The sequence below is a fragment of the Ovis canadensis genome, chromosome 2, assembly GCF_042477335.2.
Source record: "Ovis canadensis isolate MfBH-ARS-UI-01 breed Bighorn chromosome 2, ARS-UI_OviCan_v2, whole genome shotgun sequence".
Taxonomy (NCBI): Eukaryota; Metazoa; Chordata; class Mammalia; order Artiodactyla; family Bovidae; genus Ovis; species Ovis canadensis.
Genome location: NC_091246.1, coordinates 184,356,419 through 184,382,077, shown reverse-complemented (window position 1 = coordinate 184,382,077; position 25,659 = coordinate 184,356,419). Strand labels below are relative to the sequence as shown.

General features: G+C 39.8%; 2 protein-coding genes across 16 annotated transcripts in view; one reads left to right on the top strand and one right to left on the bottom strand.

Annotated features, from left to right (window-relative positions):
* Window positions 1-14,528, bottom strand: part of ACTR3 (actin related protein 3) — a 54,776-nt gene extending 40,248 nt beyond the window's left edge. For 2 of the 3 annotated variants that reach the window (XM_069577769.1, XM_069577770.1), the window contains exon 1: window positions 13,415-14,528. In XM_069577769.1, the coding sequence (XP_069433870.1) occupies window positions 13,415-13,458 (44 nt within the window). In that variant the 5' untranslated portion in view covers window positions 13,459-14,528. The remainder of the gene's footprint in view (window positions 1-13,414) is intronic. The other variant, XM_069577772.1, reaches the window with a different exon arrangement.
* The window catches only part of LOC138434017 (uncharacterized), a 118,706-nt gene continuing 105,715 nt past the window's right edge, over window positions 12,669-25,659 (top strand). For 5 of the 13 annotated variants that reach the window (XM_069577773.1, XM_069577774.1, XM_069577775.1 and 2 more), the window contains exon 1: window positions 12,827-13,908. In XM_069577773.1, coding sequence (XP_069433874.1) covers window positions 12,915-13,547 — 633 coding nt within the window. In that variant the 5' untranslated portion in view covers window positions 12,827-12,914 and the 3' untranslated portion in view covers window positions 13,548-13,908. Of the gene's footprint in view, window positions 13,939-25,659 lie in introns of all 13 variants that reach the window. The other 8 variants (XR_011254609.1, XR_011254604.1, XR_011254605.1 and 5 more) reach the window with 5 other exon arrangements.

Sequence of the window (25,659 nt, the reverse complement as noted above, 5' to 3'; positions counted from 1 at the left end):
ATTAATTACATTACACTGTTACTTTAAAATGTCTCAAAAATACTTTCAAACCTAGTTCTAAACAGGGAAAGATACATGTTGTGAATACCCTGATATTTTCATGTCAAGTATTTTTGTCAACTGTAAACAAAAATTTACACATACATGTAGAGTAGAAATAAAATTACACATCAAGAGTAATTCTATTATATAGTGCTAGAATATACATACACAGTTTCTTTTGAAAGTCTACAGAAGAAATAGTAAAGTCTGATTACTTACATGCTGCTATTTGCAGGATGTCAGAATTTTGTTTTTCAAAATAACACTTGTCTTAAATAGTCCTAACCATACACATAAATTATTTTTAAAAGAATTTCGGAATAAGTAACACTAGCACATGATAAAAATTTCAATAAATAAAACAGGAAGTACTAAAGTTAGTAGCTCTACCACACAAAAAGCTTCCCTACAAGGCTGATCTACTAACCAGTCTGTTGTGACCCCTAGAGTCAATCATTTATGTATTCCAGAGATAATTCGCACATAGGCATATAAATTAAATTACTTTAATTTAAAACATGTCACTGGGTTACCTGGGTAGTGAAATCATGACTCTTCTTTAAGCTTTCCTATACTTAGAAAAAGAAAGTGTCATTTCAAATGGTTTTTAAAGAGACCATAAAATGAAAAAGTCAAAGCTATACTAAGTTTATGAAATTGACAAGGGCAATATAATACTGAGAAAAATTAAACCAAATTTTTTCCTTTGTGGCCCAGGGAAGCAAGTTAAATATACAGAAAAACCTCCCTGGACTGTGGTAGCTATGAGAAAAAATCTACAATGCTAGTTTTGAGCAGCAAGGTTAGAAACTGCTTTTGAGAAAGGAATATAGTAAAAGAGAGTTCAAAAGCACTTCTGAAATTATATCAAAGTGACTAGAAGAACAGTAGTGGTAATGTAATCAAGTCAGGAGTGAGGGAAGACCTGGACTGATAGAAATGAACAGCAAAAAAAAAAAAGAATTTTATACAGAAAATGGTTAATTTATTGTAGTCCTGAATGCTTCTGGGCAGGGGAAAAGTGGGCTTGAGGAGAGTCATTTATAATGTTCTCTTATTCTTAAAAAACAAAGAGATGAAACAAATATAAAATTTTACCAGGTAATGATTCTGATAAATAGGGGTATATGTTATATTATTCACTATATCTTTCTAAAAGGAATAAATTTATTTATGAAAGAATATTTTTAAACAGTGAAATCAGTGATGCTTGTAATATAAAAACAATAGCACCCCACATGTTGGGTATTACTTTTAATTCTACAAATTCATGTTTCCTTATTAAAAACATAAGTTGACAAAAGTACATTTTTTTACTTAATACAATGGTTCATTTTTCTTTTTGTTTTGAAAAACATATCACAGGAAAAACTACTTAAAGATCTCAATTAGTTGCTGACATTAAACCATTAAATGAGAATATTAAATAGAATCTTTGAAAAAAAAAATCACATTTCAAAAATGAAATGGATAGAAAGCTAGGACAAAAATCATTCCAGAAAAGAATAAACTGAATTTATTATACTAAGTATGGTGTACTTGACTCTATAGACTACATAAGGGAAAAACAGCAGTAGAGTTTTAACTGTAAATGTTTCAACAATTTTAAACCATACAACAAAACAAATAAAAGACCCCAGACCCTAGAACTTTAGAGTGCAAAGAACCTGAATAACTTAGTACAATCCATTTTCCAAAATTTCTTAGTAGTGAGAACCATTAATTTAAAGTTGAAAGAATTTTACCTCAGTACGAATGATCAGCTTCCACCTTTAATATGTTATAAAAACAAAGTAAAGCGTACACAGAGAAATTTTTACAAAATAAATAAATGATTTTCAAATTTTAAATGAAAAAAGAGGTATACAAATGAATCCCAATGTCAAATTTCATAATACCTCAATTCTCAGCTTAGCTATGGTTTTCTTTATACTTGTAGTGTTAAGGCATTTTCAGAACAAGAAGGTAATATCTAGTTAATAGGGAATGTTAGCTATAAAGACAACTACCGACTGTTTAAAGAGCATTTCCAATCTCCTCCAATGCTCTTCTCACTACATGAAAGTCACTATTTAACCCGACACAAAAACATGTACAAGACCGTTGATTGGAGGAATCTGGACTCCTAAATATCAACAGAAATATTCTTTCAATTCTTCTAGAGCTAAAACTTAATACTTTTACACTAGCAGGGAGGTAAGAACACAGACCATAGAATCAAAAAGTCATGAGTGAAATGTCCACCATTTACTGTCGTATGATAAACTTCACTCCTAAGACTGTATTCCTGATACACATTGCAAACGTGTATTAAGTCTAATACAAAATGTCTAATGTGTCTAAATGTGTATTGAGTCTAATACAAAAATTATTTTTACAGTCCTAGATTCTAAGGCTAGTTTTACTCTTCAGTTCAGTTCAGTCGTTCAGTCGTCTCCGACTCTTTGCGCCCCCATGAATCACAGCACGCCAGGCCTCCCTGTCCATCACCAACTCCCAGAGTTCACTCAGACTCACGTTCATCGAGTCAGTGATGCCATCCAGCCATCTCATCCTCTGTCGTCCCTTTCTCCTCCTGCCCCCAATCCCTCCCAGCATCAGAGTCTCTTCCAATGAGTCAACTCTTCGCATGAGGTGGCCAAAGTACTGGAGTTTCAGCTTCAGCATCATTCCTTCCAAAGAAATCCCAGGGCTGATCTCCTTCAGAATGGACTGGGTGAATCTCCTTGCAGTCCAAGGGACTCTCAAGAGTCTTCTCCGACACCACAGTTCAAAAGCATCAATTTTTCGGTGCTCAGCCTTCTTCACAGTCCAACTCTCACATCCATACATGACCACTGGAAAAACCAAAGCCTTGACTAGATGGACCTTAGTCAGCAAAGTAATGTCTCTGCTTTTGAATATGCTATCTAGGTTGGTCATAACTTTTCTTCCAAGGAGTAAGTGTTTTTTTACTCTTAGGTTCAACCATTTCATGTCTGTGTTTTATGCCATCATTAATGAGAAAGGAATTTTTAAATGCATCAATTATTTATCTTCAAATTACAGCTTAACAAATATGCTCATCTTCATTTTAAAGTTATATGTAATTAGACATCATTTCCTTAATTGAGCTGTCCTGTATTAACCAACAATTTTCAGTTTTATTATGTTAAATACAATATATGTCCTTATAATATTCATGAGGCTAAATGAATAATTCTATGCTATGTAATTTACATGTGTTTCTGGTTAGTAAAATCAATGAACTGGTCACAAAGACCTCCCTATATATTTCATATTTGTTCAAAATTAGCAGTTCTGGGACATTCCTGGCAGTCCAATGGTTAAGAATTCAGCTTTCAATGCAGGGTACTTGGGTTTAGATCCCTGATCAGGGAATTAAGACCCCAGATGCAGAGGGCAACTGCCTGTACACTGCGACTAGAGGAACCCTCTTGGGGCCGTAACTAGGGAAAGCCTGTGCCCTGCAAGGAACCCCAGCACAGTCCTGCCTCGCTCACCAAAAAATATAGTTCTAAAGTAGAAATTTAGGACTTCCCTGGTTGTACAGTGGATAGCAATCCACCTGCCAATGCAGGGGACACCACTTAGATCCCTGGTCCAGAAGGATTCAACATGCCGCAGGCAACATAAGCCCATGCACCACAGCTACTGAGCCCACGTTCTAGAGCATGCCAGCCCCAACTGTTGAAGCCCATGTGCCTAGAGCCTGTGCTCTGCAACAAGAGAAGCCACCGCAGTGAGAAGCCTGCCACCGCGGTGGAGTAGCCCCCACTCGCCGCAACTAGGAAAGTTTCCAAGTAGCAATGATGACCCAGCGAAACCATATATAAACACATAGTATCCTTTAAATTTTTTTAATAAATAAATAAAAGTAGAAATTTACTTTTCTACATACGTAACTTAAACTTTGAACACTATTCACAAAACTGGGTGAACAATTTAACTATCCCTGGTGAATATATCCCAAGTTAAGGTAGTACAGCAGTGGGCCCTGGAGTCAGACTGCCACAGGGCTCAATTCTAGACTACTACTTAACTGAGCAAGTTACTTAAGCTCACCATACCTCACATTCCTCATCTTTAAAAAGATAATTATAAATAGTACTCATTTAGCAAGGTTTCTGAAACTGTTATAAAAAGTTATCTCAGAAATAAAACCCTTACAAGGGCCCTGAAAGACATTTCTCAACTCTGGACCTCTGTTTAATTTGTAAATAAAGAGTGGATTAAATTATTTTTCAGTCTTTTTCAGCTCCAAAATTCTGTGTGAGTAATTAGGCACTTTTCTTAATTCACTAAAATGTAAGTGAAGTGTTACAAATACACATTAAATACTATTTGTATAGCCTCAAAGTAACCTAATTTTTTAAAGGTTTATAGCAGAAGAAAAAGTGCACTGTATTTAATTATACTCAACTCTAAAACTTTAAGTAGGCAAACATTTGTGTTTTATCATAGACCAATATTAAAAATATAGTTTATATTTTTAGAGAGCTTCCAAACCAACTCTAAACTGTAAGGTATTTTGCATCCTGGTTCCCCTTTTGAAGACGTACCCTCCTTCTAGCAACTTTTCATTCACACTAATTACTACAACCGAAAAAGTGTTAAAAGACATTCTTCTCAAAAGTATCACACTTTCACAAAGGGCAAGAAGCCTTCAAGGAGAATGTTTAAAGATAAAACGCTCAGCATTGGAACAAATGAAGAAAATATTCTTTGAGGTATGGCTTATAAGTAGGAAGAAGAGAAGGAGTAAGAGTGAAAAAGAGTATGTAATCAGATATACTCAAGGCTGTTCTCTTCCTGGTTGCAAGGAGTATATAAGAATGACTTGTGTTTAAATGAACAGTTTGGGAAACTTTTGAAAGAAAATTATTTAAATTCCATAAAATTTTGTCCTTTGAAAAAAATTAAGATACTATTTGTCTTTCTTCACTGGTATTAATCAGTTATGCAGGCACATTTTATATATTTTATGATATAAAGGCACACATAAAGATATAAAGCACTTTCTTGGTAGTGCTAGTGGTGAAGAATCTGTCTGCCAATGCAGTAGCCACAACAGATGCGGGTTCGATCCCTATGTCGGGAAGATCCCCTGGAGTAGGAAATGGCAACCTGCTCCAGTATTCTTGCCTGGAAAATTCTGTGGACAGAGGAGCCTGGAGAGCTACAAGCCCATGGTGCTGCAGTCAGACACAACTGAGTGACCAAGCACAAAACATAAAACAAGCAACACACAAAATAGTATTAATGGGTACCACACCTAAGAACCAAATTTAAAACATTAATCCAATAACATCACCCTATCTTGCACCATTCCTTAATAACTCATGAATTATTAAGCTCTTGGTAAGCTAGAAAGCATCTTAATGTAATGCTATTATTACTTAACTGCTTTGCTCTTACCTCTATGTTAGTGTCTATTATAGACCACAGTATCATAAAAGAGGCTACAAGTTCCTAAAGAACTGCAAGTGAGCATTCCAATGCTTTTATTACAAGGGAATTTTATTTCAGAAAATATATTGCCTAAAGAAACATTTTAACCATCCCTCAGACTAGAGCATTCTGGACTAGGAGAAACACTGTGGAGTAAAATTTAACCCATCTTGAGCTAAACTCTTCTAAGCACTTTGAAGAAGTGGGATGAGATCACTCACCATGTCTAGCCAAAGAGCTTCTTATTCTTCTTTTTGTGATGTTCAAGAAGCCAGACCACATATCCAAGATTTTTTTTAAAAACAGAAGATAAATATTCAAGCCTTCTGTTCTCTCTTTGTCATCTTATTAGCTTCAATTTAAAAATTATAATGGTGACTGCCAAATCCCCACCTTCATTCCTAAAGTTCCTATATCTCTAACTTCTCTTGGAACATTTCCAATTATGGCTCACAAATGCAAATTTCAACCTTACTCAGCTTCTTAAAACCAACTCCTTCATGTCCCACTCCAAACTCACAATCTGTAATATTCATTGATTCCTATTTACAATACACCAGAAACAAATGCCAAGCCCTAACTATACCTCCATCTTTCAAATCAACAAAAATATTGTGACTGAGCAAAAAACTATGGTAGACAAAGCCTGCTGGAAATAAGCATAAGACAATGTGTTCCTTTTGTTAAGAACCTTTCAATTCAATAAAAAGAGAAAGCTAACTGATAATTAAAAGACGCTTGCTTACTCCTTGGAAGAAAATTTATGACCAACCTAGATAGCATATTCAAAAGCAGAGACATTACTCTGTCAACAAAGGTCCGTCTAGTCAAGGCTATGGTCTTTCCAGTGGTCATGTATGGATGTGAGAGTTGGACTGTGAAGAAGGCTGAGCACCGAAAAATTGATGCTTTTGAACTGTGGTGTCGGAGAAGACTCTTGAGAGTCCCTTGGATTGCAAGGAGATCCAACCAGTCCATTCTGAAGGAGATCAGCCCTGGGATTTCTTGGGAAGGAATGATGCTGAAGCTGAAACTCCAGTACTTTGGCCACCTCATGCGAAGAGTTGACTCATTGGAAAAGACTCTGATGCTGGGAGGGATTGGGGGCAGGAGGAGAAAGGGACGACAGAGGATGAGATGGCTGGATGGCATCACTGACTCAATGGACATCAGTCTGAGTGAACTCTGGGAGTTGGTGATGGACAGAGAGGCCTGGCGTGCTGTGATTCATGGGGTCGCAAAGAGTCGGACACAACTGAGCGACTGAACTGAACTGATAACTGTAATGATTACAATGTATTAAACTCTTACTATATGCCAAGCACTGGGTTGACCCATCTTCATGCATTATCTCAAAAAACAAAAACCCCGTAAGATACTATGATCTCTAAGTGACAAAAACAGTATCTGTAGAATCTGAAGTGTACAAGGTCACACAGCTAGAAAATGGTAGAGCTTGAACTCAAAAATAGCTCTGACTACAAAGCCCTTGCTAACCATAAATAAAACATACAAAACAATGTAACTGCCAAAAGAAAGGTACAAAAGCAGCAACTTTTCCCAAATTGATCTCTTCTCCATTCCCACTGCCAACACCCTATTTCAGAATTCCTGAAAAGCAGGTACTGAGAGGAGTGCTTAAAAATCACACAGGGAGCCCATTTAAATAAATGTGCCTAGGCCCAACCCATAAGATTCTGAACCACTGGGCAAAAGGTGTTTCTGATGCACTTTTTAAAAACCATATCCCTAATTATTGCTCATTCACTCATTCATTCATTCATTCATTCAACAAGGATTCAGGTTTCTACTATGTAGCAAGTCCAGTAAGTTCACCCCAAATATCTCCTCTACACCTGGTCCAACTAAATTCCATTCCAAAAATACTCTAAAAACCCTATTTTCAACATTCACTTATCTGTGTACTAGATTATGTCGTCCTCTCAAGTAAAATGATTTTGACCAAAGCTTTCCTGCCATATAATGAACACCTGATACACAAGAAGAGCTCAGTGAATGTCCGCACCTTTTCGCGTTACATAATCTAGATTTGGACTGTCATTACAGATTTCAATCCATAAGGTAGGGGAAGTGGTGCAACATATGCCAAGAGGGCTAAACACAGACAGCTCCCCCCTCCCCACGACATATGCTTTTCCTTTCCCTGCCTCAATCCAAATCCTTAAAGGAAGAATTTATACCCTATCTTCACTGCAAGTTCCTTGACTAATCCTAACCACAATAATTCTTCTTTCCTTACTAACCTACAGGACAGGAATTACTACTGCCAGAAAAGGAAATATCTTAACATTTGATTAAGTACAGTCTTATACATCCTCTAAATTCCTTTTTTAAAAAATATTTATTTACTTATGGCTGTCAGGTCTTAACTGTGGCACAAGGGCTCTGCCTTGAGGCATGTGGGATCTTTGTTCCCCAACTAGGGTTAGAAACCCAAATGCTCTGCACTAGAAGGCAGATTCTTAACCACTGGACCACCAACAAAGCTCCTCTAATTTCTTTTTAATGATTTTTCACTCTTGTCTCATTAAGATTCTTGAGAGCTGATTGTACTACATTTTCGTTATAATTCCAAGAGTTTCTGACCTGGTAAGTATTTAAGTGTTAGTTGCTCAGTCATGTCCGATCTTTGTAACCCTATGGACTATAGACCACCATGTTCCTGGTCCATAGGATCCTCCCGGTAAGAATACTGAACCTGGGTCTCCTGCACTTCAAGCAGATTCTTTACCACTGAGCCACCAGGAAAGCCTCCTGCTAAGTATATAGTTAGCCTTGATATGACAACACCACTTTTTCCACCTGTGCAAGTAATTCTTAAGTTACACTGCTTTCTGCCTTTTTAACAACATATATTTCTCTTTTAAAAAATATCAAAATGATTCAAAATTGTCAAAAGCTCATCCTCTATGTAAGGAGACTTACATAGTACAGTGTCTCTACCACAGGTATTTGCTACAATACCTTGAGTCAAGTAGTTTAACGTCTCTAAACCTACATTTTCCAGTCTAAAAACGGAGGTAATAATTCTCAAGCCAATATGAAAAGTAAAGGAGATAACACAGAACAGTTAGCACAGCGCTTGACACATAATTCTTGGTAAATGTTAGCTGTTAGTATTTCCTGATTAAAAAAACCTGGGGCGTAAATTTTTTCTGGAGATTAAATTTAATCATTTCTAAAAGTGACAAAAAAATTAAGTCAGGGAATTCACATATCCAGAAAAAGAAAAATCTAAAGTCAGTCAGATTTGCACAGAAAGATTTCTCTAATTAGTAAGGCTGCTGCTGCTGCTGCTAAGTCACTTCAGTCGTGTCTGACTCTGTGCAACCCCATAGATGGCAGCCCACCAGGCTCCCCCGTCCCTGGGATTCTCCAGGCAAGAACACTGGAGTGGGCTGCCATTTCCTTCTCCAATGCATGAAAGTGAAAAGTGAAAGAAGTCGCTCAATCGTGTCCGACTCTTAGCAACCATGGACTGCAGCCTACCAGGCTCCTCCATCCATGGGATTTTCCAGGCAAGAGTACTGGAGTGGGGTGCCACTGCCTTCTCCGAATTAGTAGGGCTAGGATTTTTTTAAATAAGACTACTTTAAGCAAGAATAGAGTTAACTTTACTAATACAAATAATCAACGTACACAGTTCCTAAGAAGAGTCCCCACAGTATTAACAGAGAGAACATGGGGCTTAAATACCAAAAAAATAATAATAATAAACTTAAATACGAATAGCAACTCTTACACTTAACTACATGATATCAAAAAGTAAATTCTCTATTCTATTTTCTCACTTGTAAGATGAGGTAAAAATAGCTATCACAAAATTAAATAAGTTAAGTAAAAAGCCTGACCAACAGATCCTCCACTAGTGGATCTTTCCCTTCTGTGCTTAAAAGTAAAATTTCCAAACTCTTTAACAATAAGGCTGAAAAGTTCATTAGATACAACATATACCCAATCTAAAGTCAATATTCCAACACAAAATTGGCAGGCAGAAGAAGACTGGAAGGAAAGGAAAGAAAAGATTTTAGACAAGACCAAGTAAGAATCCGACTTTTCAACAGGAGCATGTCTGTTATGTTTACTGCAAACAGCATGCAAAACAAGACCCATGAAGTAGTAAGACTTTTAATGAATGTTTTGGTAACAACTAGATACTGTGACTGCTTCTGCTCTTCAAGACAACTGGAAAAATAGCGTTATTATTACATATTACATACAGAATTTATGTAAGAAACATGGACTTCCCAATTATATTTTCTTCCACCCACTCAGCTCTTCCTCACTGCTCTCAAACATGAGCACTAGCTAGAATGTACTATAAGACAAACCACCAACTCCAACAAAATACTTGTGCTTACATTTCAAGATGACCAAGAAGTTTAACTCAACTAGGAAAACTGCTTAATTGATTCTAAATCCAAATATATCCAAGAGGTCTAGGATATATGTACAATAAGACTATAACAACTCTGCTAATGGAAATAATTTACCAATACAGTATTTATTAGGGAAAAAAAAGAAAAGACATTAAAGGGGAAAGAAATTTCACAATGCACAGCTCTGCAAACAAGCTATAACAAAATAAAAGCATGTAAGCAGTTCCTCTATACGGCTTGAATGCTGAAGAATTCTGGGGGAAAATATGCAAAAGATAACTTAGGATAGTCTTAACTTTACAAGTATTACAATATTTTTTAAATGCTTAAAAAAAAGTTTTCCTCACCACTGGTAGCCCATTTGAGTCCGCACCTTAGTTCGTAAGCAACCCACTCTACCAATAATAATCTGTTCCCAAATTTTATTTTACATTACTATTCCAATACAGATTCCACCCAAAAGTATGTAGACATGGTATCAATATGAAAGAAGTATTTTTTTCTGAATTCTTTTTAAAAGGCGTTACTTTCTTTTATGATCTGTGCTTAGGTGATTCTTTACCTTATGCTGAAATAAAGGATCACTGGAGGATCTCTAAATTTGGGGATTAAACGTCATTGTTTCCTAACTTTTACAACTTTTGTTACCTAAGCCCACCAAATTTCATAGATGGCCATTCTTTTCATCACCTTTTGCTTATCTTATATAATGAAATGGAATAAGTATCTGAACTCACTATAATTTTTCACTTATGTAAATGGGTAATTATGGTTGATGAATGCATTCTCTAAAGTACAAAAGAACACACACATTGTAGGTGCATAATTTGCATCTGGAAAACTACAGTACTCTGGAACATAAAACTCTCTATTAAGGGCTTATTTACATGTGTTTATCAAAGGTCCAATTTCAATGAGCTATCTTCTATATGCTATTAAAGCTGAAGGTGTAACTTTCCAGGATTTGTACTAATAGGCAACAAGAAAGACCAAAATGCCTTCTGAAAACCACAATAAGTATATATCTGGAACTTCCCTGGTGGTTAACACTCTGAGTTTCCAAAGCAGGGAGCAAGAGTTCGATCCCTGCTCAGGGAACTAACATCTCACATTCCGCATGGGCAATCAAATTAAAAATAAACAAATAAATAAACGGATCTCTTAAGGTGGAATTTCAGACAGTGACAGATGGTAAAAGAAAGTAATAAGAATTCTTAGATCAGTTTCATTTAAATCATGACTGTCCAGCTAACACAACCTCTCCCTATGAGATAAAACTAATGTAGTAATATAATTAATAACTGATCATTAAAGCAAAAATACCCTAAGTATAAGGGGCTTCCCAGGTGGCTCACTGGTAAAGAATCTGTCTACCAATGCAAGAGACACAGGTTCGATTCCTGGGTGGGGAAAATCCCCTGGAGTAGAAAACGGCAACTCACTCCAGTATTCTTGTCTGGAAAATTCCATGGACAGAGGATCCTGGCAGGCTACAGTCCACCCGGCCGCAAGGAGTCGGACACAGCTCAACAACCAAGACTGGGCAGCATCCTAAGTACAGACTGAACCCCCCTCCCCCACACCTCATGGTAACTCAGTCTGTGTTTTAAATTCAAAGCTGCCCTATCAGAAAGACACTTAAGGATAGTTAACCTCAAAGAAATACCCAGCATACTAATTCAAACGTAATCAAGATTTCAAAAGGGAAAAAATTAAATGAGAAAAAGTTAACACCTTACTTAAGATATTACCATTAGGGCAACAATTATCTATACTAATTTTATCGACAAGGCAATAATTACTAAAGCATAGAATATTAACTATGTAGCAATATTTTTCACTGTAACAAAACATACTTGAAAATTCTTTCTCAGTCAAGCTGCCAAATCTAATTTTAAAACTGACCCTAAACATAAAACTACTCCCCAACTGGACTAAGAAGGAAGGCGGGAAAAAAAAATACTGATTCAAGGAAATAAAACTGGATTAAGAAAAATAATCAGCTATCCATCAAAAATCTACATAGAAGTTTCATGGCTAAACAACACTGGTTTATTATTATATTAATAAATCGGTTATTTCCTTCTGCACGGCTGGGATTTTACAAACTGCCACACTTTCATAAAGGTATGATCATGAGGATTATAGAGAAATTTCACACAGAACAAACTGAGTGAGGAGTATACCATCCTTTAAGTAACAATAGTTCGCTAAAGAGTAAAAAGGGAAGGGAAAGGCTGACAATCTACTTCTCATAACCCCGTCCAAAATTGGGGGAAATGGAGAAGTAATCATGTATCAGCACAGCATTCACAAGCACAAGAAAACACTTCCAATAGTGAAACATAAAGTCACTCTGCATTAAAACACAGGCAATATTTTCTACGATAGTATAAAGTGTGCTATAAACGCCTATTAATACAAAAGGAACGACCACTTCCACACCGTTATATACTTTAGTAAACTACACTGCAGATCCATAATAACTCCTTGAAAAGCAAGTACCTCCCTTTACAACTCTATTACCTTCCTTCTCTCCTTAAGACACGGTCACAGAATGAACCTATACAACTTAATTTTCCTGGGTGCTTCACTTCCTTCCTCTCAGTGCAACGCAAATATACTTTTTAAGTTCACAGAAATTCATACCTAGCACCAGTACCTCAGCCTATTTGAAAACTGCTTGATTTTGAAAGTTCTAATAAGATGTGTTCAGGTTGGAAACGAAAAACTACCTTATAAGGGTATAAAAGACTGAAAGCAGGAAGCGGCTTTGACAAAACTAAGGAAGTTGCAGCGCGCTTGCTCACTGGGGGACTTTTTTGAGGCAAGAGAAGTAACACATGACATCTTTCTCTCAAATTAAAATGTGAGTTGGTTGGCCGGTAGGAACGTAGTGGGAGATGGAAAAGACCGGGAGTCGAAAAGGAAGAGGAGGTGGGTGGTCCAATGAAAGCCCCGATCTAGGTTCCCATTTTCAGGGTCCGATTCTTCCCTTTCCCCTCCCACACCCCGGGTAGAATGTTGTCACAGCAATCTTGCAAAACCTACAAGGAGCGCTTCTCTTTTCTCGCTCCTTTGCCCGGCCAGTCCCCGCGCTCCATTCCCCCCGGTCTCCAAACCTACGGGCAGGAAAGGGCACCGGGCAAAGGAGGGTCGGCTGTGCGGGGCTCGAAGACCACCCCCACGCGACCGCGGGCCCCGGGGAGGCAGCCCGTCCCCGCAGCCCCTCGGGCGGCGCTGCCCACCGCGGTGGGGGAAGGGCCGGGAGGGGTGGCGCGGAGGAAGCCGCTCCCCGGGGTTTCTGGGCCCCGCGCCGCCGCCCGGCTCCCAGAGGGTGCAGCGCGGGGGATGAGGGAGGCCCTGACTGCGGGCCCCACCCCTCGCCACCCGGCGCGGCCCGGGCTGACACAGCCGGCGGCAGCACCTTGCCGCTCCATTCATCTCCCGGCCTCCTCCCGGCCCCGCCATTTTCCTGCCTCCGCCTCAGTTTCCCCACCCCCGCCCATCAGCCCCCTTACCCCGTGCCACAGTCCACCACACAGGCCGGCAGCCGTCCCGCCATCTTCCTCCTCGCCTGCTGCTGCTGCTGCCGCCGTCTGCTCCGTGCCGTTTGGGGCCAGGGATGGGCGGCGGGAGGTAGAAGCTATCTGACCATCCACGGCCGGGCCACCCTCTCCGTCTGGGGGGGAGCCGGGAAGCCGAAGCAGTAGCGAGAGAGAAGCAGGCTCGGTCAGCGGCTACCACTTCCGCAACCCGGGCAGGCAGGCAGTCCCCGCCCTGCCCCGCCGCGGCCTCCTCCCTCTCTCTCTCCCCTCCTCCTCACTCCTGCCCCCACCCTACAACTTCTTCCCCTCACACCGCCTTTCCCCGGGAAGCCAAGATGGCCGCCAGTGCCGACGCCCCGGCCAGGACAGGCCTAGGCCTCGAGCGCTCCCCCTTCCGGCTCCGAGCGGGCGGGGCGAGAGAGCATGCGCACTGAGGAGCGCCGCCGGCTGCCGCTCCCATTCCGAAGGTGAGGTAGTCCACTTCGGGTGTTCTCCAGGTAGGGTTGGGTAGGTCTGCCCGAGTCTCCAATTCTCCTTCTGAAGCTGGAAGGGGTTTTTCGTTGCAATTACTTCTGTGCTAGGTTGAGGAAGCGATGAAATCGCATTCCACAGCCACAACTATATTCCGGTGCTCCGAGGAAAACGGCCTAATTGAAAACCTTGTCAGCGGCACCCATCCGATTTTATATCTTGAGCGGCTCCTTTTCTGGTTGGAAAAGAGCTATATCAGACGGAGGGTGAGCCGTTGGAGGAGAGAGGAACAAAGGCTTGCACCGTGGCTCCTCTGCCTTGGTACTGTTTTTTGGGTTTTTTTTTTTCCTTCAGTTACACTTACGCATTGTTACAACGTGGCACATTACAAGTGTTACTACAAGGGTTAGATTGTAGGCCACCCGGAGGGCAGGCCTGTGCCCACGACGAAGGCACACCTCACAGGAATGTACAGGTAAATCCCTTACACAAATAAGCCTTTGGTGGCTTTGAATGAGGAGAAAAAAGTACTCTCCGGGGTAGTTTTAGGTTGTACTATTCTACTTGCAGGATGAAACCACGGATTAAGGACCAAACTTTTTAATTTAAAAAAAAAAAAAAACTAGAAAGCCTAGAACAATGACATTTAAACTTCTCAAAGTGTGCATCAGAATTCCGTGGAAGGCTTGTTAAAGCACAGAATGCTGGACTACATCCCTTGAGTTCTCTGATTAGGTAGTCTGGAGTGGGGCCTAGTAATTTGCATTTCTACCCAGTTCCTAGGTGTTGGTCTGGGACCTCCTCCCACCTAGGAAACCTATAATATTAATAGCTTTTTTCTCTTCTTGTTTATCTTCTGATAAACCATGTGGATTCACTTATAGGTGACTGAAATAATATTCTTCCTAAGAAAGGATGTCTAATTGCTCCAGAAGATAACATAGAGTGGTGTTAGACCAGCCTGGGCAATGGAATTTAAGCTTTTCATTCATTTGGCAAATAAGAATTGCTCACCCATTCTATTAGGGCAGGGACTATGCTGACCATTAATATTCAGTAGGCACAAAATGAACAAGTTCTCTGCACTGCCGGGTTTACAGTTTAGTGGCGAAACATACAAACTGTATTAAGAGCAATAGAAATTATAATGCAGAGGGTGCTGAGAAATGGGGAGGAGGGGTGAGTGAATAGGAGGGAAACAAAAGTTAGGAGAGACTTCTCTGACAAAAGTGAAAGTCTCTCAGTTATGCCTGACTCTTTGTGACCCCATGGACTATACAGTTCATGGAATTTTCTAGACCAGGATACTGGCGGGAATAGCCTTTCCCTTCTCCAGGGTATCTTACCAACCCAGGGTCTCCTGCGTTGCAGGTGGATTTTTTTTACCAGCTGAGCCAGAAGGGAAGCCCAAGAATGCTGGAGTGGGTAGCCTATCCCTTCTCCAGTGGATCTTCCTGATCCAGGAATGAAACTAGGGTCTCCTGCATTGCAGGCAAGTTCTTTACCAACTGAGCTATCAGAGAAGCATTTAAAAACTGAGGGCTGGAAGATGATAGGAGATAGGGAGGAGAGTGAGGAAGAAGGGGAGCCCTCCAGGAAGTGAGAAGAGTCAAGGCCCTGAGGTGAGAATGAGCCCTTTTTCTTCCACAAATTTAAAGAAGGTCTTTAAGTGTTCAAAGCGAAGTGAGCCAGGGAAGGAGACAGAATGGGAGACAAAGCCTGAGAGAAGGAGGAATCTAATCATGCGAGGATTTGTAGACTTCTTAAAGCATCTTAAAGTTTAGCCTAAAAGCAACTTGGAATCCATCAGAGACTTAAGGAAATGTTCTGCCTGCTTTGTAAGGAATGGATTCTACAAAGTTAAGAGTGAAGTGAATGCTTATATAGCGTATATGATGTTGGCATTAAGAGATAGAAAATGTGAGGAGTAGCATCCAGATGGGATTGGATGTGTACAAAGGAGACTTACTAAGCGGCATCATCATCATTACCATCCACTAGTGCCCAGCACATCCACAGCTACTCATATGAAATAAACAAACAAACAAATAATTCTCAGGGGCAGCTTTCCTCAGAGATTTGTCTTCCAAGAAGTCAAACAGAAGTGGTTCTTTGTTCAGGTGCCTTCTGTTTTTTCACTATGCATAGAAGGTGGTATATGAGGGTTCTTTGCTGCTTTTTCCACCATCAAGTATTTAAGGTTTGGGGGGAGAGCAGATGCCTGAAGATTGGCTCTGACAGAAGACGGAGATGTGGTTTGGTTGGGGTTGAGCAAATGATTGTTTCCAGTATGACAGGTAGTATGTCTGGACTAAAGGGATCTTACCAAAGGGGTCTCAAGAACAGAGGTTTGGAACTTGAACTCAGGAAAATTCTCCTGGTCAGGGAAGCCCGCAGTGATAGATCCTCAAAATGGCTGTCCAAAATGCTGGCCTTGGGTAGGTTGTCATGGAAGTAATTACATCAGTGTTCAGAAACTAGAATGCTCCCATGATCCAGGCAGGCAGCCTCATAAGTGAAGAGGGCTATGAGGAGGGTGTGGCAACATGGAGAGTCCACAGAAGACAGTAGAAAATTGTTGCTATGTAAGAATGTAGGCCTTGTGTTGCCAAAACCTCCCCCCTTTTTTTTTTTTCAAGAAAAGTTAGAAACACCTGTATTTTTATCTGTTGGTAACTAATTTTTTGAAGAGCATAGCTGACCCATGGGCTACCCATTTTCAATGTTTGATTCAAGAGACTGTTTAATGTATACCAGTGTATTACATTCAAATATGAGCTTCGTGTTCATGGTAGTTACTGTATCTCATTCCGTAGACATGAGGAAACCTGCTGGAGTCTCTTTCTCAGAGCCAAGACCTGTCCCTTGTCTGTAAAGGGAGTGACTTGTTAGAAGTGTTTCAGTTTCCAGCACTTGTGAAAACTGTCATTTGTGGAGGTTCCTCATAACTCACCTACCCAAACGCGTTGCCTGCTTAAGACCCTTTCCACTTCCTGCTTGCTACATGCCACATTGGTCAGCGTCTGTACCGCTGTGGTGGCTCAGCCTTCTTTAGCTATGCAGAACCTTCTGAGGCATATCCGGCCAAAGCATTTCTGACCACCCTGTTTGCATATGCATCCCTCTTCCTGCTTCAGTTCAGCTCAGTCGCTCTTTGCTTACTCTTCTCCAAATACTGAGAAGCAGAGGATGTCAGAGCTAGAAGGCCTCTTGGGGATGATCCTTGATCAATATGAAAAGGAAAGCAGTGGTGGATGGGTGGGATTTGTTTGACTGCCCTAAATTCATTGCTGCCTGTTAGTACCCTGGTTTTCCTATTAGTTCAGGTCAACCAGGTGCCTTGTTCTTATCAGTTTCCAAACCCAGTTCCTAGCCTTTAAGCATTTGTCCATCTTACAGTATCCTTCCAATAAATCCCCGTTTGCCTAAGTTAACAGCAGTCAGTTTCCATTACTTGCATAAATTTAAGAGCCCTAAGTGATACAGAAACCCTGAGAGTTTAAATGATTTTCCCAATATCTTAGAGAAACTAAGGAACACAGTCCAGATCAAAACCCAGTTCTGACCCCTTTTCAGGACTCAAGTTATAATGCCACAAGCATTGTTTAATTTTGACTGCTCTACTGGTTACAGGTTACCATGAGATTTCCTAGGTCATTCCTGTTCTTTAACATCAATTTAGCAAATGTCTCTAAATCTTAAAATGTCCAAGAAATTCACAGCATTCCATTTCCATTATTTTAAAGTGGGAAACAATGTTATTTTTTTTTAAATTAACTTGGGTTCTTGTTGCACAGGTGACTATCTGCAAGTTGTCAGACCAATCATATCTATAGAGAGCATTGATTAAGGCAGATAGGTAAATGGTCAGGATGTCCATGCACCCCAGTGGTCATAAGGGATGATGGCTATGAACTGTGGCTTCTCCTTTCTCAAGTTGTGTGACCTTAAATAGCTTAGTGTGTAGAGAGAGCACTGACCTTGGAATCAAGAGACTTGAATGTCAGCTTCTTAAACTGATCTGTTTCTTCATCTTTAAAAAATGGTAGGAATATGTAACTCACAGAGTTGTTGTAAAGCATAAATTTTTAAAAAGCATGTTGCAAATTATAAAACAACTATATGAAAAGATCAAAAGGAATATGCTTGAATTATAAAGCAATGACTCTTTTACTTATTATACACACCTAAAGTTTTAAAGTTTGTCCCCCTTTTCAAAGAAGTTATCTTGGGGCCCATCTGGTTACTCTTTTAATGCTACCATCATGCAAAATATTTTTAGAAGGTTTCCTTCAGACTTGCCTTCAGAGCCTTTTGCACATTCCTTTAAATATCTTCATTGGTGGCATATCTTGGCCCTTGAGTGTTTGCATGTCTCACACGAAGGCACAGGTCATCAGTGGCCTGACATGAGGACAGGAGCTCTGGCTGCTACAGACCTGGGTAATGCAGCATGTGGCATAAGCCCTATTGGAGGAGGTCATCATTAGCCTGACCATAGAGCCACTGAGCAGACAACCCACAAACTGCAGAACAATTATACCGAAGAAATTCTCACACTATTAAGAAAGTTCTAGGACCCAAAACAAATTTATAACCTGGGATCGGGCAAAGGGAAGGAGAAAACAAAGGGAATTTGACTTTGGAGGACAGTGGGATTTTAGTACAGAACTTCCTACAGTACTTGGGAAACAGACTCTTGGAGGGCATGAACAAAACCTAGTGTGCACCAGGAGAAAGGAGCAGTGTCCCCACAAGAGTGAGCCAGACTTGCCTGTGAGTGTCCAGGAGTCTCAGTGGAGGCATGGGTCAACAGTTTGGCCTCAGGTCAGACAAAACAGAGAGAACACAGCCCCACCAATCAACAGAAAATTAGATTAAAATTTACTGAGCATGCCCCCACCCAGTAAACAAGACCCAGTTTCCCCCACAATCAGTCTCTCCCATCGGGAAGCATCCATAAGCCTTTTATCCTTATTTATCAGAGGGTAGACAGAATGAAAACCACAATCACAAAAACTAACCAAACTGATCACATGGACCACAGCCTTGTCTGACGTAATGAAACTATGAGCCATGCTCTGTAGGGCCACCCAAGACAGACAGGTCATGGTGGAGAGTTCTGACAAAACATGGTCTACTGGAGAAGGAAATGACAAAACACTCAAGTATTCTTGCTTTGATAACCCCATGAACAGTATAAGAAGGCAAAAACATACAACACTGAAAGATGAACTCCCCAGGTCGATAGGTGCTCAATATGCTACTGGAGATCAGTGGAGAAATAACTCCAGAAAGAATGAACAGATGGAGCCAAAGCAAAAACAACACCCAGTTGTAGATGTGACTGGTGATAGAAGCACAGCCTGATGCTGTAAAGAGCAATATTGCATAGGAATCTGAAATGTTTGATCCATGAATCAAGGCAAATTGGATGTGGTCAAACAGGAGATGGCAAGAGTGAATATCAACATTTTAGGAATCAGTGAACTAAAATGGACTGGAATGGGCGAATTTAATTCTGATGACCGTTATGTCTACTACTGTGGGCAACAATCCCTTAGAAGAATGGACTAACCCTCATAGTCAACAAAAGAGTCCAAAATGCAGTACTTGGATGCAATCTCAAAAATTACAGAATGATCTCTGTTCATTTCCGAGGCAAACCATTCAGTATCACAGCAATCCAAGTCTATGCCCCAACCAGTTATGCTGAAGAAGCTGAAGTTGAACAGTTCTATGAAGACCTACAAGACCTTCTAGAACTAATGCCAAAAAATGATATCCTTTTCAACATAGGGGACTGGAATGCAAAAGTAGGAAGCCAAGAGATACCTGGAGTAACAGGCAAGTTTGGCCTTAGAGTACAAAATGAAGCAGGGCAAAGGCTAACACTTTTGCCAAGAGAATGCACTGGTCGTAGCAAACGCCCTCTTCCAACAACACAAAGGACGACTCTACACATGGACATCACCAGATGGTCAACACTGAAATCAGATTGATTATATTCTTTGCAGCCAAAGAGGGAGAAGCACTATATAGTCAGCAAAAGCGAGACCAAGAGCTGAATGTGGCTCAGATCATGAACACCTTATTGCAAAATTCAGACGTAGATTGAAGTGAGGAGAACCACTAGACTGTTCAGGTATGACCTAAATCAAATCCCTTATGATTATACAGTGGAAATGACAAATAGATTCAAGGGATTAGATTTGATAGAGTGCCTGAAGAACCATGGACAGAGGTTCATGACATTCTACAGGAGGTGGTGATCAAAACCATCATCAAGAAAAAGAAATGCAAAAAGGCAAAATGGTTGTCTTGAGGAGGACTTACAAATAGCTAAGAAAAGAGAAGCAAAAGGCAAAGAAGAAAAGGAAAGATATACCCTTCTGAATTCAGAGTTCCCAAGAATAGTAAGGGGAAGTAAGAAAGCCTTCCTCAGTGATCAGTGCAAAGAAACAGAGGAAGACATTAGAATGGGAAAGACTAGAGATCTTTTCAAGAAAATTAGGGATACCAAGGGAACATTTCATGCAAAGATGGACACAATAAAGGACAGAAACTGTATGGACCTAACAGAAGCAAAAGATATTAAGAAAAGGTGACAAGAATACACAGAAGAGCTATCCAAAAAAGATCATGATCCAGATAGCCACAATGGTATGATCACTCACCTAGAGCCAGACATCCTGGAATGCGAAGTCAGATAGGCCTTAGGAAGCATCACTACAAACAAAGCTAGTGGGAGTGATGGAATTCCAGTTGAGCAATTTCAAGTCCTGAAAAATGATGCTGTGAAAGTGCTGGACTCAATATGTCAGCAAATTTGAAAAACTCAGCAATGGCCACAGGGCTGGAAAAGGTCAGTTTTCATTCCAATTCCAAAGAAAGGCAATGCCAAAGAATGTTTAAACTACCGCACAGTTGCACTCATCTCACACGCTAGTAAAGTAATGCTCAAATCCTTCAAGCTATGCTTCAACAGTATGTGAACTGAGAACTTCCAGATATTCAAGCTGGATTTAGAAAAGGCAGAGGAACCAGAGATCAAAATGCCAACATCCGTTGAATCATAGAAAAAGCAAGAGAGTTCCAGAAAAACATCTACTTATGCTTTATTGTCTACGCCAAAGCCTTTGACTGTGTGATACACAGCAAACTGAAAATTTCTTCAAGAGATGGAAATATCAGACCACCTTACCTGCTTCCTGAGAGCTCTGTATGCAGATCAAGAAGCAACAGTTAGAACCAGACATGGAACAATGGACTAGTTCTGAGTTGGGAAATGAATATGTCAAGGCTGTATATTGTCACCCTGCTTATTTAACTTACACACAGAGTATAACGTGAAATGCCGGGCTGGATGAAGCGCAAGCTGGAATCAAGATTTCCGGAAGAAATATCAATAACCTCAGATATGCAGATGACACCGCTCTTACGGCAGAAAGCAAAGAGGAACTAAAGAGCCTCTTGATGAAAATGAAAGAGGAGAGTGAAAAAGCTGGCTTAAAACCCAACATTCAAAAACCTAAGATCATGGCATCCGGTCCCATCACTTCATGGCAAGAAGATGGGGAAACAATGGAAATAGTGAGAGACTATTTTCTTTGTCTCCAAAATCACTGCAGGTGGTGGCTGCAGCCATGAAATTAAAAGATGCTTGCTCCTTGGAAGAAAAGCTGTGACCAACCTAGACAGCATATTAAAAAGCAGAGACATTGTTTTGCTTACAAGGGCCCATCTAGTCAAAGCTGTGGTTTTTCCAGTACTCATGTATGGATTTGTGGGCTGGGCCATAAAGAAAGCTGAATGCCAAAGATAATGCTTTTGACCTCTGGTGTTGGAGAAGACTCTTGAGAGTCCCTTGGACTGTAAGGAGATCAAACCAGTCAATCGTAAAGGAAATCCGTCCTGAATATTCATTGGAAGGACTGATGTTGAAGCTAAAGCTCCAATACTTTGGCCACCTGATGCAAAAAACTGATTCATTGGAAAAGACCCTGAAGCTGGGCAAGATTGAGGGAAGGAGGAGAAGGGGACGACATAGTCTGAGATGGTTGGATGGCATCCCCGACTCAATGGACATGAGTTCGAGCAAGCTCTGAGTTTTTTGATGGACTTGGAAGCCTGGCGTGCTACAGTCCATGGGATCACAAAGAGTCGGACATGACTGAGTGACTGATCCGTACTAACTCGAGATGACTTAAAAACTGCTTCTGACCATGTTTCTAAAAAGCAGTTCTAGAAAGATTTGTTGAATAGTCACAGCCTTGAGATAAAAACATTATATACTCATGGGGACTTTCCTGATTATCCAGTGGTTAGGACTCAGCACTTCCACAGCAGAGTGCATGGGTTCATTCCCTAGTCAGGGAATTAAGATCCTGCATTCCACATTGCATGGCCAAAATCCAAAACAACAACAAAAACAAAAAAAGCAAAACAACACAAAACAAAAATTACACTTGTTCTATGTTTAATTTCAATTGAACAAATATTTTATTTAGTAATGTTATCTGTACAGTGTTTGAAATGGGGTGAGATTCTGTAGAATATCACCCTAGTTCCCACCACCACCTGCAAATGATGAATAGTTTATTTAAAATAGAACTCTCCATTTGAAAGCAAATGGACAGTTAGACTTCCCCTACACACATACCATATTACATATAAAAACAAATAAATCCTCAATGTAGGATAAAATCTTTACTTCTCTTTGGCCTGCTAAACCCACCGTGTTCTGGTCCTGCCTCCCTCTCAAATTTTTCTCCTCTCCTTGAGCCATTGGCCACATCAGCCTTCCAGCTCTTCACACATCCCAAGGCCATTCCCACCTGCATCTTCTCCCCTAATCAGTAGTTATTCCTGAATCAGTTTATATCTTATCTCCTTTTAGAAGCTTTTCTTGGTCACTCAATCTAAAATAGCCCGCCTTACCCTACCACATCACCATGTTTTAATTCTATGGTGAAATGCCTCATGTTTTATATCAGTTCATTGCATTATTGTCCATCTTTACCAACTAGGAAAACATCCCCACTGGAATTTGAAGAGGACCTGGCATATAGTAAGTGGTCAACAAATAGTTGACTGGATGAGTTGGATAATAAAGATAAAAATATATTAGAAAAATCAGAAGAAAATTTAGGAAAATAATCTGAAAGTGGAAGAGATGTTTTCTTAAGTAAAAGTAGAAATCCATCACTATTCATGGAAAGATTTGGTTACATAAATTTCCAGTGGGTAAAGATTTTTTTTAGAAATTATGGGATTAGAAAAATATTTATATCATGTATGACGAAGTCAAAATGGTAAGAACAAGGCAAATAATCCAGCAGAAACATTGGCAAAGGGTTTTAACACAAATTCCCTACAGAAGAAATTTAACTGGACAATTAACATAGACAAAGAGGCTTTTCATTGCTGACAGTAAGGGAACCACAAATCAGACAATGACAGATACCATTTTTCACCCATGATTCACAACATTTAAAAAGAAAAAAAAAATTCCAGTGCTGAGAATATATATCAAGAAATGGACATGTATTGAACAGTGTATGTCAGTTGCTCTAACATAGTGTCAGTTCTTAAAAATGAATTGCCATAGCCTCCTGCAAAGTGAACCACCAGTATCTGTTAAAACTTAAACTTCCAGTATGACACAGGGAGCTCAACCCAGTGCTCTGTGACAACCTAGAGGAGTGGGATGGAGTAGGAGGTGGCAGGGATGTTCAAGCAGGAGGGATATAAATATACTTATGGCTGATTCATATTTTTGTATGGCAGAAACCAATACAACATTGTAAAGCAGTTATCCTCCAATTAAAAATAAGCTGAAAAAAAAACCAACTTTGCTTAAGTTAGTCTTAGGAATCCCATTTGGTGAATCCTAAAAAAAAGGTCTGATGATGGAGGAAGAGAAGGTTATGATCATGAAGTATTATTTAAAACTTTGAAGAGTTAGAAATATAGCCTTCATTTCAAGTACCTCTGTGAACAGGTTAAAGCTGAAACTTCTTTTAGCTTAAAAGGGTACCCTGGCAGTCTCGGCCATATGTCTGTACTAACCTGCAGGGATATGGAGCAGAGGTTGATATGTTAGTTTTCTCCTTGATAGCAGTACCCGGATCTTATTCTGGTGCTTATGTTCCCAGTCAAGGACATTGCTCCACCTCCTATGTAGCTAGGTGTGGCTGTGTGGTAAAGTTATGGCTAATGAGATCTAAGTGAAAGTATTTGCGCAGGACTTCTGGAAAACGCCTTTCAAGAAGGCTGTTTCAGGAGAAGCACCATTCTGTGTTTTGCCCTCCAGTTTTCTACTGCCTGTAACACAGATCAAGATTGAGTGACTAGAGTTCTTAGCCAGTAGGGATGATAGACTGAGCTTGAGACTGGAAGCCATGTCCCAAGGAAGGTGGAAAGGAAAAATAGGAGGAGCTCAGGTCACTTATGACTCTGAAGTGCCATCTAGGCTGTGGCCCACACACTTCCAGACTTATTTTACATGTGAAAAAGAGAAACCAGTAGGATTTAAGCCACTATCATTTGGCATTTTCAGTTATATGCAACTGCATTTAATTCTAATCGATAATACCATGACATAATGTTAAATCCAAAAAGCAAGTTGGTAAGTAATACCAGGAGGATATAAATTCAAATGCTTATAGGTGATAGGCCAGTAATGTAAAAAGGTGGATTATTAGAGGCGTGAATAATAGGGACTGGAAAGGACCATGTTAAATTAAAAACCCTGTGCAGCATCAATAACATCATTGCCACGGAGGAATGGGTGTGCAGATTGTTCGTGTTAAATTTCCCTAATCTTTTGCCAACAAAATATTTTCCCTGACTGTGAGCCGCTAGTTTGTGACCATTGATTTATAGTGGGATCCAATATTTGGAAAACTATGGGGGGAAAAGGGAGGATTAAGGGAGGGAGAAAGGAAGGAAGGATGAGCCCGGTGTATGTATGTGTTTATATGTGGTATAAACAGAAACTATATAGAAAGTTGCACATGAAGCAATGGAGACCTAACAGATGAGATTGAAGGAAGATTAAATTTTACATTGAACTTCTGGTATAACTTTTTATTTTCTGTCTAATTACAATGAATATACATTAATTTTTCTAATTTAAGAAAAATCTAATAAGGCAGGAGGAAAATTGCTGAGTTACCCAACTTGGAAATCCAATGCAAATATCACAACATAGTCATAGAAAACTTTTAGGATAATTCAGCCTGAGCAAGTTCAGTGTGTCTTATGAGCAGATCACTGTGTATTAACACCTAAAACTAAAAATACAAATTTGAGAGAAAACACAAACACATCATAGATTGCAATGATTTTTGTTAGCTGTGGATGAATAGGAAGTCATGTAAACACATGCACATGAGAAAAAAAATGTTTCAGGAAGTGGAACCTTGATTATTTTTTAAGTGAAAGATAAAAAGAAGTGCATTCTGAGTTCTTTGAAGTTGCAATGTAACCCACTGTGTCATTACATTTAGTTTAATGTATTATGTTGGTTTTTATTAAAACTGCTCCTGGTTTTAGAGCAGCCCAGGTTTTTAAATAGTCATTGCTTTTTTCTACGTTTGTCTCAGGCATTGCCATCTCTTCAAAACACATATTTGAAAAATGTTTAGGCTTCTCTCAATCGAAAACTGGGCATTTGGCTCCAGTTTGATGAGAAGAAACTGAATTATGAATGCATTTTTCCCCTGACACATCTATTTTCATCC